At 44.9% G+C, this 18,202-nt stretch overlaps 1 protein-coding gene across 1 annotated transcript in view; it reads right to left on the bottom strand.

Moving 5' to 3' along the window:
* The window catches only part of LOC141333807 (junctional adhesion molecule-like), a 29,192-nt gene extending 12,150 nt beyond the window's left edge, over window positions 1–17,042 (bottom strand). Inside the window, exons 1-4 of the mRNA XM_073838985.1 lie at window positions 16,679–17,042; window positions 16,237–16,590; window positions 11,512–11,614; window positions 11,416–11,476 (exon numbers count right to left, since the gene is read on the bottom strand). Coding sequence (XP_073695086.1) covers window positions 11,416–11,476; window positions 11,512–11,614; window positions 16,237–16,590; window positions 16,679–17,042 — 882 coding nt within the window. The remainder of the gene's footprint in view (window positions 1–11,415; window positions 11,477–11,511; window positions 11,615–16,236; window positions 16,591–16,678) is intronic.
* Window positions 17,043–18,202: the final 1,160 nt, after the last annotated feature.

Raw genomic sequence — 18,202 nt, 5'->3', positions numbered from 1 at the left:
TGAACAAGAGAGAGAGAAAGAGAATGAAAGTTCTGCACACTGACTGCTGACAACTAACTCCTAACAAGATCAATAGTTTGATTTGAGAGAGAGAGAGCGTTCTTGCCACACACATGCACAGAATGATCTGAAGACAAAAGACCTGACGATGCACCTGCGGCTCATCTATTTATAGCCTCGTGTCACGGTGCGCTCTGATGACGTCATCAACCGAGGCTATAATACCTCCGGGTCAATTCTGTTGACGTGTTACACACATTATTCACAGCTGGTCACGAATAGAGACGTTCCCATAGCGCTTTAGCAAGCGCAGCATCGAGTGTAGCTCTCAAAAGGGAACAGGGGTGCCCAACCCTATTCCTGGAGATATACTAGGTCCGTGTACATTTTATTCATTTGATTTTCAATTTGAAATAAAATAAGCAGAAATAAGAAAACGGCTCCTTTATTAGTTTCTTCGTTTATTCAGAAAATGAAAAAAAAAAACAAGATTTTGGCTCGATTTTTCAGCTGTGTTAGAGCAGGGCTGGAACAAAAGTCTGCAGGTAGGTAGATCTCCAGGAACAGGGTTGAGACACTGCGTCCTGAAACGCTATGGGGAACGCCATTGACGAGCCGCACTCTGAGTCATAGTCCAACAACCAATAGAATGACGGGAGTGACGTCACAGGCGCGGTGACATCAGCGACCAGGAAGTATAAAAGCACGTGTGTTAGAAGCCGGCGTCAGCTCATAGGAATGAAGCGAGCGCCGCAGGGAAGCGGGAATTATGGTCCGAGACGCAGTGTCTCGTTCCCTCAGGGAACCAGGGTTACATACGTAACCTGAGACGTTCCCTTCCGGGAACTCAACACTGCGTTCTGAAACGCTATGGGGAACGAGATACCAACGCCCCCATAATTCCAAAGCCCTGCCTAGTGTCTGCTAGGACAAGGGTGGAAAGAGTTGCGTCTGGTGAATCTTGCCAGAACACAGGAACAGACTTCCGCCTGGGGAAATTGCCAGGACGCGAGTGGTAATACATCTCTGTCTGTGGTACCCACCAGACAAGAGGGAAATAAATGTACCTCAGCCCTCGGGCACACGAGGAGAAGGTAGTAGTCCTTTGTCTGGGAGCACCCAGAACCAGAGGGACTCAAGTAGTGGCTGGTGAACCTGCCAGGACACTGGAATGGCTCCGCCTGGGGAAATTGCCAGGACGCGAGTGGTAATACATCTCTGTCTGTGACGAACCACCAGACAAGAGGAATATAAGATCCTCGGCCCTCAGGCTCACGAGGAAAATTTGGTAGTCCTTTGTCTGGGGACAGCCAGAACAAGAGGGACACAAAAAGTGCCTGGTGAACTTGCCAGGACACTGGAATGGCTCCGCCTGGGGAAATTGCCAGGACGCGAGTGGTAATACATCTCTGTCTGTGAATAACCACCAGACAAGAGGGATATTTAAACCTCGGCCCTCAGGCACACGAGGAGAGATAACACACCACTTGCCTGGGAGACTGCCAGGCCAAGAGGTTAGGAATACATCTCCTGTCTGGGGAACTGCCAGACCAGGAGGGGTAAACAGTCCACCTCAGTCAGGACACAGCCAGAACACTGAGGGGTGAGGAGTGCCTGGTAATCATAGGTGCCAGGACACGAGTAATACGCCTTCGTCTGGTGAAATTTCCTTGATAGAAGGAATGCACCTTATTTTGACCTCTGGGCCTAGCCTTTGCTAGGGCGAGAGGATGAATGAGCCAGGAGTGGCTCTGAGGTCAAGTTCGTAAAACCTGCCAAACGTTAAGGGTGAGGACCAACCCGCCACACTGCAGATGTCCTGGATAGGGACACCTGCCATCAGAGCTTTAGAGGCCGATACGCCTTGAGTTAAGTGAGCCTTGACTCCCAACGGAGATGGGAGACCAGAGGACTCATAGGCAGTAGAAATGGCATCAACGATCCATTTACTTATAGTAGGCTTGGAAGCCGGGCACCCCCTCTTAGGGGGGCCGTAACAAACAAAGAGTTGCTCTGATTTACACCACAGGGCAGCTCTGTGGACGTAAGTGTCTAGTGCTCTTACTGGACACATTAGGTTATACTTCCTATGGTCGTGCTCCACGAATGGAGTAGGATAAAATGCATGAAGCGTGATTGGCTGTGGTGTTGATGACGGGACCTTAGGTACATACCCATATCTTGGGTAAAGGAATGCTTTGGCCAACCCAGGGGCAAAGTCAATGTAGGAAGGGGCCACCAAAAGGGCCTGCAGTTCCCCGACTCTCTTAAGAGACATAAGCGCAAGCAGCAGTGCTGTCTTTAAAGCAAGCATCCGATCAGAGACCTCCTCTAAGGGCTTGAAGGGAGGCTTACATAGCGCTTCCAACACCACAGCTTAGTCCCACGTGGGGACTCTCGGTTTCACACGAGGCCTCAGGCTGAGTGCACCGCGGAGGAAACGTGAGACCAAGGGGTCTCTGCCCACTGAAAGGCCACCATGAGGGGCGTGGTAAGCCGATATAGCCGCCACATACACCTTCAAAGTGGAGTGAGCTAACCCTGCGGAAAGACGAGTTTGCAGGAACTCCAGCACTGTACCGACCGGGCAGTGAACTGGGTCTAATCGGCGTTCATGACACCATGAAGCAAACAAGTTCCACTTTAGGCCATAAAGTTTCCTCGTAGAGGGAGCTCTGGATTGAAGGATGGTCTCGACAACCTCAGTTGGCCACACCCATAACTTCCACCTCTCTGGGGGGGGGGGGGGGGTGGCAGATTGCGCCTGCGGAAGCAGGGCCAGACCCGCGAGGAACGCTGACGAAAGCCCCCTCCTCGAAGAGGGCTTTCTGGGAGCGGAGCAACTGCAGCGGCATTCGCTAACACTGCGGGCAGTCAGCCCCCTCAAGGGCTGACCTAGCGTGCTCCGCTCCCAAGCAGACCACACATAGATCGTGTGTATCCCCGCCAACAATGAAACGTTGGCAGGGAGGGACACACTTTCTATGTGGCTGCTCAACCGCCTTTCTTTCTCTTTTGAAAGATCTCGATGGCATACTGCTCAAATAAAAGTTGTGCAAACTGGCACAGAAAAGTTTGTACAGCAGTATGTGGACAGACACAAAGACATAGAGCGCTCTCGCTGAATGACAAAAGCTCGCCAATGGCGTTCCCCATAGCGTTTCAGGACGCAGTGTTGAGTTCCCGGAAGGGAACCCCAGCCAAACTTATATGATATGATGGAAATAATATAATTGCAGGAAAACAAATTAACCTTTCAGACTACTGACTATTGTGATCTGTCTTGTGCTGTTTGAGGAGGGCAAGATTACAAAAGCAGTATTTACTCAGTGTGTGTAGTTTAACAACATCAATTTATGTGCATTTTAGACATACATTTTCAGTTGAACTTAGTCATATATGTTAATTAATCACTTCTCAAATCTCAAAATATTTTTTTTTTTTTGATGCACAAGTAATCTAAACACAGTCAGTTATGTCTTAAGATGGTTCTTATGGATTGAGAAACTTTAATGCTGTAATGTATAACAAATCTGCTTTAAAATTAAATTGATTGCTAATTACAATAATTTTATCAGCGATAAAGAGAGTGTGTACAAATATTAGAACTGGTAAAAAATACATTGGACTCACTTAAAAATGTTTAAACTTTGTATATCAACTTTCATGTTATTTCACTCGTTAGGCTGTTTCCTTGATCTAAATGATATGATGTCATTATGTTGCTGTTTCACCGCTAGCCAAACGCTTAATTGCTGATCATGGTTTTGATTAATAATATATCTGCCCTTTCTAATGAGCATGACAACACAAAGTAATATCAGACAATTTAAGATATTTTAATCAAATTTGCAAACTTGTTTGAAGAACCAAATTATCCAGAGATCAGTTATTAAGATTGAAAAGATTTGGCATCCGTCAAATCATAATGTTTTTTTTTTTTTATATTTATCATTAGTCTGGTCAATCATAATTTCACAGCATGTACATCTCACTGAATCTTGACAGAAAAAAAATACTTACAGAAAATAATATAGAAGAGGTTGAACAGAAACATTATCACAAAGAGGACTATAATCATGATGCCTTCAAATCTGCCATAACTCAGACTTTTGTCCCAGGCAGATTTAAACAGAACTAGAATAAAGGAAGAGATAAAACAACACCAATTACTAAAACAGAAGAACAAAATGTAAATACAGATCAAAGGAATTATACAAAAACTCTTCTCACTGAACAGATGCAACATTATACAACATTATTTGAGCTGTTTCTGTCTGGTCCTGACCCTGTGACCTTTGTGCTGATTATGTGACTCCAAAACATCTAGAGGTGTGATGTAGAAGTAGCTAGCAGCATGATGTTTTGTGTAACAATTAATGTATTTTTTTTTTCTTTCTTTTTTTTCATAATTGTGTATATGCTAAGAGTAACAATATGTGTTCAGGCACACATAGATTTGGCACTGAATATGCATAGAATGAAAATGTTTTCAAGATTTCCTGCAGGATATTGAGAATATTACTTAGTTTAGATGTAATTATTGTCCAAGTGTTAATGTGCATGTGTTCATGATAATAACTGTTGATTTATATTTGAATTTATTTACCTGAATAAAAAACAGCTGAAAAAACAATATACTCTGTTTTGAAACTGTAACGTTTAATCCATGTTTTAATATTCCCTGTAAAAAAAAAGAAAGAAAAAAATGAAGTAATTACATCCACAATATTACTTACAACACCAACACAATGAAACACAAACACCTTTCTAATGTAAAATAATATGTACTGATAGATTATTTAGTTAATGTGAAAATAATCTGGATATTATAATTCACGACGCATATTTTCTCTATTAAACTGGCAATAATGAACCACACCTGTGAACTCGTCAACATACGGAGCCGTCCAGAGCAACATGAGAGGCCTCAGAAAATAAAGAGCACAACAAGAGACCGTCTCAAACAGAGATCCTGAAACAAACACCAGATATTACTGATTATCTAAACAAATATTTGAATGATACATTAATATCTTGATAATGAATCAGTAGTGAAACACTGACCTTCAGAAACACCCCAGAGGACAAAAGCAAGAAACATCAGAATATTTGGACAGAAGACGAAAACCAAATGAAGACGGAATACTGTGTCTACAGAGAAAATACAAAATAACTCCTGTTCAGTTAAATAGTGAATTACATTTTAATAAAATATATAATAATTATTTAAATGATCATTATCAGTCATTTAAAACACACATCTTTTTTTTCTTTTTGACAATTACATTTATAACTTAATGAATCAAACTCAAAACTGTGTTGAAAACACAAATGTAATATTATAAATAACTAAACTACTGATTAAGGATAGAAGAGTTTAGAAGAGTTATAGTAACACAAAGCTTTAGCATGTTCTAAATTCAATGATATAAATGTAACACCAATACTACTACCAGAAAATGTATTTCATGTTTTATAACTCTCATATCAGTGTTTTTCTTGTCAAAATATTATGAACTAATGATAACTGAAATTAATTAAACTCATCTTATATCACACTAACAAACCTTTGACTTCTTGAGTTACCCCTTCAGTCGAATCACTTCGACGTTACATTGGGATCTCGCTTGAGAGACCGATCACCTCTGAGCCTTATTAAAAAGGCCAATTGAAAATTGGCGAGTGGACGTGCGCGCCGGCCACGCCCCCGTACATACGGGTATATAAGATGGCTGCGCGCACCACTCAGTCAGACTTTTGCTTTCAGAGCCGATGTGTCGAGCCTCTAAACAGCCGAGAAGAGTTCTTCAGAGTTCATGCTCCCTCCTGCTGCTGCGCTGCCATAACTAAAAGAGTGTTTCACAGAAAGAGCATTGTTTGGCAGCCGTCAGCGCGGTCCCGCGGGCGGCCGTTTTCACGGCCATATAAAGCCTTTTTGCATTCCAGCGAGCAGCGCCGGCGAGTGCATTGCCCCGCGGCCCCTCCCTGGGCAAACCGGGATCACAAAAGAGCAATTTCTAGCGGCCGTTTTAGACGTCCTTTTCAGGATGTCTTTTCGGCCGTGCGTTTCTGGATGTGGTAGTTTCCTCTCCTCAGCGAACGGACATGAGCGCTGCCTCACGTGTTTAGGCTTTGAGCACGCTGAGGTGGTGCTCATGAATGGTCCATGCGGTGAAAGCATGACCATGACCACGCTGAAGTCCTGCCGCTCGTTCGCGAGCTGGCTCCCCCCGCCTCCCTCCCGTGGTCAGCCGTTGAGCCGCCTATGCTCTTCGGCCACCGCGGTGGGGCGCGGGGGGGGACATTCAATTTACGATAGACAGCGTTCCGCCGGCTCAAAAAGCCCTGCGGACCTCTCTATCTCAGCGCGGTCCCGTTGAGTTTCCGCAGCAGACGCTTCCCCGCCTGGCGGGCTGAGCGTCTCCTTCGGTGCTCCTGCAGAGGATGAGATGTCTGTCACAGCATCAGAGGGAGAGTCAGACGGTGACACATCTCTTCCCGCGGCGCGGCGCCCACCCGTGGTCGCTGCCCCCCCGGAGGTTGATGTCGAACTGTCGGCTATGCTTTTCCGGGCAGCCGGGGGGGATCGGTTTGAGGGTTCCTCAGGGGCCTCCGGCCGATCCTTCTAGGCTGGACGACTGGTTCCTGGGGGGGGCACCGGCGGCAGCGCCGCGCTCCCCCCGGTCCCGTTCTGACCGGATGTGCAATGAGGAGCTGACAAAATCGATGGCGCCCTATTAATTTGAAGCGCACTCCAGCTCCTCTCCCCTCGCCACTCTCCATGGCGGGGCAGCCAAGGGGTACGTGGCGGTCCCCCAGGTCGGGCGCGCCATCGCGGTGCACCTTTGCCCGCGGGCGCGGCCGCCTGGTGGGGCCCTCCGCGTCTCCCTTTTAGGGCATGTGAAATTTCTTCCGCCCTCATCGGCTGGGCCTTTTCTGCGCCCCCCGACACGCTGCCCCGCCCTGCAGGCCATTGCAACACTGCAAAAGTGCCAGGTGCAGGCACCTTAAGGCCTGCACGAGAGTGGTCCTGACCAGGGGGTACTTGAAGAACTCCGCGCCGCCACTGACTTCGCCCTTCGGGCCACTAGGTCGCGGCGTGTCCCCTTGGTCAGGTGATGTCCACCTGCGTGGTCCAGGAACGCCACCTATGGCTGACTCTGGCCCGGATGGCAGAGGCCGACAAAGTTCGCTTTCTCGACTCTCCCATTCCCCAGAGCGGCCTATTCGGCGACACCGTGAAGGGTTTTTGCTCAGCGGCGTCGAACGTATCGCCGGCCCCCAAAAGCCTGCGATCCTCCGCCCATCAGCATACCCCGTCGAGTTGCCAGAGCAGTACGCCTCCCCGTCGTTCGGGCTGGGCGTCTCCTCTGGCGCTCCAACGGTCCAGAGGCAGACGGAGGCCGTCCAACATATCCTGCCCCGCCGCGAAGTTACCATTCCGCCGCCTGGGCCCCCGCCTCCGCCTGCCCGTCGCCGAGGGCGTCCCCCCGCAGCTCCGTCCCCTGCTGAGCCACACGATCCAGGCTCGCAGCCGACGTCGAGCCGCCCGTGGGAGAGGGACGCCGCTCGCCTCTCAGGGTCCTGCGACGGAAGACCCTCGCAGGCGAGCTTCGAAGCGTCCCTGATGCGAGCACCCCCGGAGGTGGAGAGAGCTACTCTGTCGGCACTCCCGCTGGAAGCGGGACTTAGCCGGTCATTTGAAATCACAGAAAGACCCAGCTTTCTCACCTCTGGGGCCCCGGCCCCGAGTTTCCTTCCTGAGCAGCACTTCCACTCCTCGGAACCAGACTCGGGACCGGATGTCGCCAGCGCGGGAACCAGGGAAGTAGGTAAGCACTGCTTAGCGCAGTTAGACACTTCTCCAGGACGTTTATCCTTCTGGGTTTTGTCTCCTTCCCTGTCTTTCCCCAGGCTGCCCCACCACGGTCACGCCGGTCAACGTTCCCTTGATACCACTACACTGGTTGATACGGACGGTACGGCCCGGCTCCAGGCGTCCGCCCAGACTCACAGGTACCCCTTACATTCTTTATTCGGAAACAGGCGTGCCTCTGTTCTGCCTGCGGAGGTCGCGTTCCTACTGGCGAAGGACGCGATCCAGCCTGTCTCTCCGGCCGGGACGAGGTCGGGGTTTGATAAGAGTCCTGACTTCACGTGTCCAGTTAGAGTGGTGGGTTAACATCCGCCCTGGATGGAGCTCTGTTCCGATCCCTTCTTAGGCTGTCGGCACACATGCTCACGACGACGCACATACAAGTATGTTTCCGTCTCCAGGGCTGGGTTGCAGCCATCTGCCTGAAGGGCACCCGCTGTCGCGTCTCGATCTTTCCCCGGTGCACACCCCTCCGGCGGTCTGCCCCGGGGGTCGAGCGCTCAGCGCGAGGTGCTTCCACTTGGCTAGTCCCTCTCCTTCCTGCCTTCTTTAGGCCATAGGAGCTCCCCTGTCCCCTCTTCGGCAGACAGGTACTCGCATCTTCAACCGTCTCTTCGACTGGTGCTTACCAGCCCACTCGTGAGTTCCGTTGTGCGAATACAGGGACCTGGTGCCTCGCCACCCCCGCCATCTGGTCCTTCAGGCCAACCGAGGGAATCCCTTTCCTCGGTCGGGAGCCCGACTCGGTCCACAAGACGGCCCGCCTTGCTACCAAGAGCGCGCAGTTGGTGCTGTAGTCTCTGAGCTAATCAGGAACTATTCAGCGGTCCCCTCAAATCAGAGGCTCCTGGGGCACATGTCAGCTCTAGCCGCTTGCCGTTAAGCTGTTTCATGTGAGACCGCTGCAGCACGATCGAGTCCTATGATGGGCATGGCATCTCGGCTCTCTCCGGACTGGCGTTTTCCCGCAGTATTGCCGACAAGTCAGCCCGTGGCTTACCACGGGTTGGGTTGCCATGTACAACAGAGGCTTACAGCTCCTCCCATCTGCTCCCATGGAGTCCAACGTGGCAGATTTTGCTACTTGCCATTCATTTAAAGCAGGGAAACTCAACCGTGCAGCCCCCCGGTTCCCACGGCAGTCCACCCACCTGCAGAATGGCGACTCCACCCCGTGACGCAGCTAGTTGGAGTTATATCGGCAGGCCCAGCCACATCCGCTCGCCCTCCCGATTCCTCCCATTGCCAGAGTAACTCTGGCACATAGCTGACCTCCGGGGCCCAAGTACGCCCTTCCCCAGTGAGCCTCCTTGCGCAGACTCTGTGCGAGTCCAGGGAGGACGAGGAGTAAGTCTGGAGGTTGTGCTGCAAGGACGGCCCACCCGGACTTAGGTCTTAGTAACCTTCCCCTCGCGGCAGTCCCTCCCTGTAAGGGCACGGCTTGACACCATAGATCTCTCCGGCCTTCCACAGGCCGTGATACAAACTATCACTCGGTACTGGGCTCCCTTGGCAAAGGCTGGCTCACGCACTGAGATGAGGTCTATCGCTGGCATTCCTCTCGCTGAGAGGCACAGAGATACACGATTGCAGTAGTGCTTCCTTTCCTGCAGGAGAGTTGGGGCGCAGGCTGTCCCCTCGACTCTCGGAATATATGCCGCCGCTTAGCCGCATATCACATGCAGTAGATGAAGCAAAATAGGTAAGCACCCACTGGTCGTGAGGTCCCTCAGAGGTGCCAGACCGCGCCTCATACCCTCTTGGGACCCCCCCGTCGCCCTTCGGGCCCGCGGGGCGCTTCATTTGAGCCCCTGGCCTCAGTCGAGCTAGAATTCCTGTCATTTAGACAGCGCTCCTGATTGCCCTGGCCTCCATCAAGAGGGTAAGGAGACCTACAAACTTCTCTGTAGGGAAGCTTCCCCGTCGCCTTCTCAGGCCGCGGGGCGCTCCCTTGGAGCCTCGGGCCTCAGTCGAGCGAGAAAAACGCTCCTGACTGCCCTGGCTCCCATTGAACGAGCAAAGGTTCCCCAGAGGTGCTCAGTGGGCCTCAGTCGAGTCCTGTCATTAAGACAGCGCTCCTGACTGCCCCGGCTCCTATTAAGTGGGTTGGAGACCTACAAGCTTTCCTTGCCAGCAAAGTGTGTCAAGAAGTTCGGGCCCGGCGACTCTCACGTTACTACCTGAGACCCCGGCCCGGCTATTGTGCCCAAGGTTCCCCACCACGCTTTTCCGCGGTCAGGTGGTGAACCTGCAAGCTCTGCCCTGGAGGAGGCAGACCCAGCCTTGCGATGTTGTGTCTATGTGAAAATGAATTCGCTCGGCACTTCAGACGCACCTAGCAGCTTATCTGCTTGGGGTTCAGCAGAAAGGGAATGCTGTCCCCAAACTGAGGTGGCTCATTGGGTGGTAGATGCCTCTCCCTCTCTTATCTATATCTGGGAGAGCCATGCCCCTTAGGTGTTCATGCCCACTCCATTAAGAGTGCTGCTTCATCCTATGCGTTGGCTCATGGCGCCTCACTAGCAGATATCTATAGAGCTGCGGGCTGGGCGACACCTAATACCTTCGCTAGGTTCTTCAACCTCCGCGCAGAGGCCGTTCCTCCCGTGTCTTAACATAAGACTTCAGGCGAGCGGGGGGACGGCTGGTGTCGGCTTGCTGCGCCATTCCCACGTGGATCCGTGCGCTATCTCCCAGAATGTTCCCTCCGGCGAACCTGGGTCCTCCATGCCCCGCAGTCAGGGCTAGATGCGGAGTAGTCCTTGGCTGTGATCCTGCCTGGGTCTCCTTCGCCCCGCAGGTTGTGGCTATACTTTTCAATATTTTCCAGCGGAGGAGACCGCTGTTTCCCTCGTGTATCCCTAAGAAATCTTATGGATATATTGAATTATTCTCATTTCCACATGCACAAATTGCATGTGCTCCGCCCCCCCAACCCATGCTTCAGTACATCTGGCATCCCTGCAGGCCCCCTTATAAAAAGGGGGCCTCGGGGCGTTGGGAAGGTTACGTTCAATGACCGCCTGCGGACACGTCTGGGAAGACCTGCCGGCACGTGGCGTTGTGCGTAACGCGGCGTCAGGGTCGTGGCCTTTTCCATGGGTCTAGTTCCCAATGTAACGTCGAAGTGATTCGACTGAAGGGGTAACGTCTAGGTTACGAAGGTAACCCTCGTTCCCCGAAGGAGGGAACGGAGACGTTACATTCCCCTGCCACGCCCCTGGCGTCGCGCTGACGCTGGGCTCTCCCGGCTCTTCAGCAAAAGCCTGACTGAGTGGTGCGCGCAGCCATCTTATATACCCATATGTACGGGGGCGTGGCCGGCGCGCACGTCCACTCGCCAATTTTCAATTGGCCTTTTTAATAAGGCTCAGAGGTGATCGGTCTCTCAAGCGAGATCCCAATGTAACGTCTCCGTTCCCTCCTTCGGGGAACGAGGGTTACCTTCGTAACCTAGACGTTTTTCTCTACTGTAAATATAGGAAAATAAGTAGCAGCTGTTTGATTTACCAGACTTACACACTTAATAAACACACATTATTGCAATAGCGGTTGTTATTATTATTATATATTAGGTTCAAATCTATTTTCCACTGAATCACAAATCTGAATATTTTGCTGTAGTATTTCTACCTTTAGTAGGAGATCTGCAGTAGATCAGACAACAGAGCATCAGTGCAGATCCAGATGCAGAAATACAGAGAATCAACACAATTATGTGTAACACAGAGAAACCTGTCAAACACAGACAATTATTGGACAGTGTTATTATTGTACAAAGTTTCTTGTATATATTGCAACCATTTGTTCCTAAAATACGATGAAGTCAGAACACACACTTACTTAAATAAAAGGGGATATTCCATAGCTTTCTATTGTTTACAGCTTATTTTAAGACTAGCATTAATTCAAATAAATGTTATAATTAATTACATTGCATTACTCCCTAAAAAATAATCATGTTACTTAGTTACTTTTTATGGAAAGTAATGTGTTACGTTACTTTTGCGTTACTTTTTAAATATGGGCAGGGCTTGCTTGTTTGTTTTAATTATAAAAAGGTATGTTTTTAGCAAATGTAAAAGCCCTTTCACACCAAAAAGTGAAATGAATAAGCCTCAGGCTGAAGGAAAAGTAAAGTCTACAGAAGAACACAGAAGAAGAAAGTTCAACACTCTTCAGCAATAAAAAAAAAAAAAAAAAAAAAAAAAAAAAAAAAAAAAAACAATGAAACACAAATGTTATTTTATCTAAAGTAATTTGTGCTTATTAGTATGGTTGAATTTGATCACTGAAGGTCAGCAGCAAAGACATTGGTTAACAGAATGGGATTAAATACATAAAGGATATTTGTGTTATTTAACATATTTGATTATTGTCATATTCTGTTTTCATTTCACAGTTTTACTTTATTTTGATGAATACTGAATCTGTTTTTTGCAAGTGAGATGAATTAATGCATGTTCACATTTAGTCTAAAACTCAGGTAAGATCATGTTTACAAAGTGCACACACATTCTCTCAACATGGGGACTGGAGACTTGTCAGTCAATAAATGGGAAAACGAAGTAACTAGCGTTACTTATTTGAAAAAAGTAACTAAGATATTTTCTTGTCAATTCAAAAGTAATGCATGATTACTTTACTAGTCACTTGGAAAAAGTAATCTGATTACATAACTCACACTACTTGTAATTTGTTACCCCCAACACTGGCCATAACTGATGGAAATAACCATATTTTTTGGTAGTCAAGTAGTGTGCTGCAAACATACATTGTGTAATAAACGATGAACAAGGAATCAAACAAACAGAAGTAACGTATAACCAAAACAAACCAGGATACGCAAACACCATGTAACATTATCGACGGACACTGGGGGTGTGAACTGACACAGACTTAAATACACAGAAGACAGGGCATGGTTACAAACAAGATAACAGGATGATGAGGGGAATATACAAATAAGGGCATGACTGAACCAAAAGAACATGAACCAAAATTTAATTTTTAAATTAATTAATCAGTCACTTTGTGCAGCTTTGGTCTGCCAACTACCTCACACCACTCATAAGACTGTTAAAAGACTGCTCTGACACTTTTACACATTTACAGGCTCTGTTAGGTTTGCATGATCTGCACTCTCTACCATGTGCCCTTACTTGTATATTGTAATTTTCATTTTTATAATTTATATGTTTAATTGTATTTATTCATATTTTTTTTAATCTACCTTTTGTATTTAATGTTACTTTTTGTATTTAATGTTACTTTTATGCACCATGGGTCTGAGAGTAACGCAATTTCAATTCTCTGTATGTCCTGTACATGTGGCAGAATTGAAAATAAAGTTGACTTTGACTTTGACTGATCTTTTTAAGTGGGACAACTTGCAAAATTGGTGGCTGACTAAATACTTTTTTGCCCCACTGTATTTTCTTCTCCTCCTTTTTTCTGACCATGCAGACCCAACAAGTGTTTTTCTGTCCGGTGGTCATGCCTTAACTTTGCAAATTCTAGTATTGCATTAGTATTGCATCCTTCTCATGGGCATTTAATAGTTTTGACTTTTCAGTCTGAGGTAAATCTCTTTTTTCAGCTCATTTTATCTGTAAAATAAAACATGGCTAATAATTCTCCACACCTGAATATGAGTTTTTCACTTCCAGCCTTCATGGACAATTATATATCACTTATAAATAATTAAATACAAAATGTACTAAATAGTAGTTATTAAGAATGATGTGGTTTGGAATTGGTAAAATGTGCTTGGAAAAAAGTATGACCAGAATATCAACCTAATAATCAGCCTAATAATTCTGCACAGTGTATTTTGTATCGTTTGTATTGTGGGCTGCTTGTTTGATGTTTAGTCTTTCTCTCATTGTTTTTTTTTTTTTTTTCCTGAGTGCATCTGCTAATTGGATGGGGGCGGAGACTAGCACACACATAAAGCCTCTGTTTGTTTTAGAATGGCTCTTATGTTGGTCCCTAAATGAGTCATAACAACCCTCTATTCTAATACTATTCTTCATAAAAAAATAAAAAAATAAAAAATTTGACTTATTTTTATTTTATTTTAGACTTAAACTACCTCTTAAAAAACAAATATATAGGCTTCTCTGTTCTTTTTGTATTATATCCATTTTTAGGCATCTAACACTAGCTTGTTTTTTCTTTTTTAATCTATTTAATTTTATTTATGGTACAATAAAAAAAAAAAAAAAAACACAACCTTTTTGCTTCCAATGTCCTCTTTTGTAAGACGCTTTACACTTTTTCCCACACATAGCCATGTAGGTTTGGAAATTTTGTTTTACCTTCATAAAAAAACTTGTGTTATCGTTGAGTATTGTTGATGTATTTATGTATGTATTTAATCCACAAAGCAATCACAGGAAAATGTGCAAGTGTGATCTCAATTTAACACATTATTACAATTGTTTTCTCACTCAGACACAATCACCACTAAAATGATTTGAACAAGACAGTGATTTCCACATTGATGCAGAAATACACAAATTAATTCCAAAGCTTAAAAAATAAATACTCAAAACAAAACAATAAGAACAACCACAGCTAATGCATTTTAGCTGAACACTTATCCAAGTGATAATCTTAAATGGTTTTAGAGTTTTTTTTTGTTTTTTTTTTATAATCACTAGGACTCATTTTGCAATACATTTTGCAATACTTGGGTCAGTGTTTCAAAAGTCGTCACACAGTAATTACAACAGCAGACTATGTGGGTAAACAGTGGCTCATTTATAATTGCTTTGGCACAAAATGCATCTAATAGCCTACCTACATCCTTTAAATTACATGAATTATTTTCTCACTCAGACACAAACACCCCCTAAACTGTACCTACCAGCCAGAATTAAACTAAAGTTCAAAACCAAAATAATACAAAACCACATTAGACAGTAATCTCCTTTAGGTTTAAAAACACTACTTGAGAGATAAGACATAAAGGCACAGTGAGGACCTCTAGAGGCCGAAACACAACACAATACTGACAATTGTCATATATTCTTATTTTTTGAAGACACTTTACAAAACAAAACGCTGTATAATCCTACCTGTTGCTAGTGTTTTATAAGTGATGAGCTGTGTTTGTTGGGTAAAAACCTTTGCTAGAGTTTTGGAAGAATGGTTTGATTTAAGACATGAATGAAGTGTTTTAATTATTTTAGTACATTTGGTTGTGAAATTAACTGCTGTGCCAAACTGAAATTTAGTGAAGATAATTGTGTGAAGAGTTTTGAAAAAGTAGCCTACTGAGAAATAAGTAAAAAAGGAATTATTAAAAAGAGTATTGCTGAGTGTCAGGTGCAGAGGAAGACAAAAATGTCTCCAACTGAGCGACTGAGGTGTTCTGTTGTTGGATGTAATAATGACCATAGCAGTCCTCATTTACTCCTGACATCTGAGCCACTGAAGACACAGAGGTTTAATGTTACTTTTGGTTTTAAAAAATGAAATCTCCGTTCCCGATCTACATATGCATCTCTGTTCATGTAAATCATTCCTGATACAGCTTCAGCCACAGCAGAAGTGAGGATAAGGGTTTTTATGCATCTTTGAAAATGGCCTTCTTAATAGTGTGCTTGTTAGCAAATTTCACCGCTTAAAGCTGCTAAATGCTGCTAAACACTGTTAAAGTAAACATCACAACTGCAGGCACAGTAATATCACACAGCACAAGGTGACCAACTGCATGCACACGGAGTGTTCCTCGTTGTAAGTTACCTAGCTAGGAACTAATTTCAGGTGCTGCGTGATATTACTACACCTGCTGCGTCCATATTACACCAGCAAACTTCCTTGACTATCACACAGGAATGGGAGCGTAGTTCCTAATCTTATCAGCCTAGAAAATTGCAGCTTTACTTTTTCCGCTGGTCTTAGTACACGATATAACTACAGAAGAGTCAAGTTTTAAATAGGACAAATATGGAAACTCGTTGGTCGTTTTTGAACGAGATGCTACTGGTCTAATAGGATTCATTGATTTATGCTAAGCTATGCTAAAAGTGATATCGCCAGAACAGGAGAACAGCTGAATGGATTTAAAAACAGTAAAACTCAACTTATTAACTTGGGGGAGTTGGAAAATTAGCCTATTTCCAAAAAAAAGTCAAGTGTTCCTTTAAGACCCTAAATAATCATATTAACTTGTGAAAAATGGGCATCCAATGACGCCTTTAATGATGTTTAATTAATCTACTAAAAACTGGTAGTTGTATTTATTGCAATACAAATAAACATAAAAATTTTAATAAACGTCACATGCAATTGGCCATGAATGAATTGCTAAATTACACTTAAATATTAGTAATTTTTTTGTGACTCACCCAGTTGCTCCAGTTCTACAGTTGTATTGGCTGAAAGTTTTCCAGCAAACACTTGACACATATAAACTCCTTTATCCTCAGTTCTGACACTCTTCAGTCTGAGAGAGAAGTTTCCTTTGGCGGTTTCATCAGAGAAGAACTTAACTCTGTCTCTGTATCGCTTATGTGCTGAATCTGGAAAAGCTTCATTGTCTTGGTAGAGCAGAACCACAATATCTTTGTCTTTATCTGTTTTCTTCCATGAAACGTCCAGTTCTTCAGGTGGGATGTGAGAGTCTACAGAGCAGCTCAGAATGACGTCTTCACCCACAGATGCAGAAATGGAGCGACTCGGTCCTGATTCTTTCAAACGCTCTGAAAGAACTAATGAAATATACATTCAGTAATTCGTTTCTGTAAAAATCATAGAGAAAATTAAGGAACTCAAGTGGTCAATACTCACCAACTTTATTGACTTTTATTTCAACCACAGATTTTCCAGAATCCTGCTGACTGTGAACTGTACATGTGTATCGTCCCTTGTCTTCAGCTCTCAGATTGTCCAGCCAGAGAGAGAAGTTTCCATGTTGAATCTGATCAATAAAGAATTTAGCTCTATCCTGATAATCCTGGTGCTGGGACTCTGCTCGACTCTCACCATCTTGAAACAGATGAACAAACTTCTCTAAGTCTGTTCTTCTCCATTCCACCTCCAGACCCTCAAATGATGAAAGGTTATCAACAGAACAGGGCAAAACCACTGAAGATCCCAGAGGAGCAACCAGAGGACCAGAGGTACCATGAACAGTCAACCCTGAAAACAACATTTTCCCCATAGAAACAGAAAGAGAAAAATGAAATGCAGCTTGTTTTGTAGTCAGAAACAAATAATGACTGTCTAAATTTGCATTTCTATTTATCTTTTGTAAATCATACTTATCTGACCGCCATCAAGTGCAGTATGGAGTTCCTCAAGGCTCAGTACTAGTGCCATTACTTTTTACGCTTTACATGTTACCCTTGGGAGATATCATCAGGATCATTATGCTGATGATACTCAGCTCTATATTTATTCATGGCATGGCACACATTCACTGTTAATATTTATTATAAAAGCCCAGCCTTTCTCATTCGTCACCAATCCTAGTGTGCGTGATTTGCGCTTGAGCTTGATTGCTTTAGAAATCAGTCACCTTGGAAATCGCAGCACATTTCAGATGATAAAAAAGCAATTCATAATCCAGAAAATACAGTACTGTATCCATTTTCATTAAAATATGATGAAGAAGAAAGCATATATATTTGCAAAAGAAAATGACATTTTTTTTCATGTTTTCCCCACAAAATTGCATGTCCTTGAGCAGGAGGATAACACTGGTGTTTGCTCTCCTACTGGACAATCTACAGACACAAGTAACTTATTTATAATTGTGCCAGTTTTGTAGGGTGTGTATTTTGACTTTTTATTATGTATTTGCTGTGTGGCTTGGACTTGGCGTCAATCAAATCTAGACTAGTCGACTATCTTTAGCGAAGTGCCACGCAGACCCAGGTTGAAACAAGTTCGACAGCCACAGCGTGACTACAGATACATACCGCACTACAGGTTACATTGGATTTTACAGATATTGCATCAAATTAGCCATTTTGGACTTACTGCTAACTAACGAATGAAAACGCCCATAGTTTTCCCACCTCTGCAGATTTGTATAATTTTTAAAAATCCTTTGGGCCATAGTTTGGACACCCCTGGTTTAGATCCTACCTGACTGATCACTACCACTTTGTTTATTTAAACGGGGAGTTTAAGTTATCACCAGTAAAGTATGGAGTGCCACAAGGATCTGTCCTAGGTCCTCTGCTATTTTCAATTTACATGTTACCCCTTGGTAATATTATTAGTATTACCAAGGGATTAGTTTCCATTGTTATGCTGATGATACTCAACTATATTTTTCAACAAGACCAGATTAAACTTCTGACTTAG

This window comes from Garra rufa, chromosome 1, assembly GCF_049309525.1.
Source record: "Garra rufa chromosome 1, GarRuf1.0, whole genome shotgun sequence".
In the NCBI taxonomy this organism is placed as follows: Eukaryota; Metazoa; Chordata; class Actinopteri; order Cypriniformes; family Cyprinidae; genus Garra; species Garra rufa.
The sequence above is the reverse complement of the archived record's forward strand: the minus strand, read 5'-3'. Positions and strand labels throughout refer to the sequence as shown.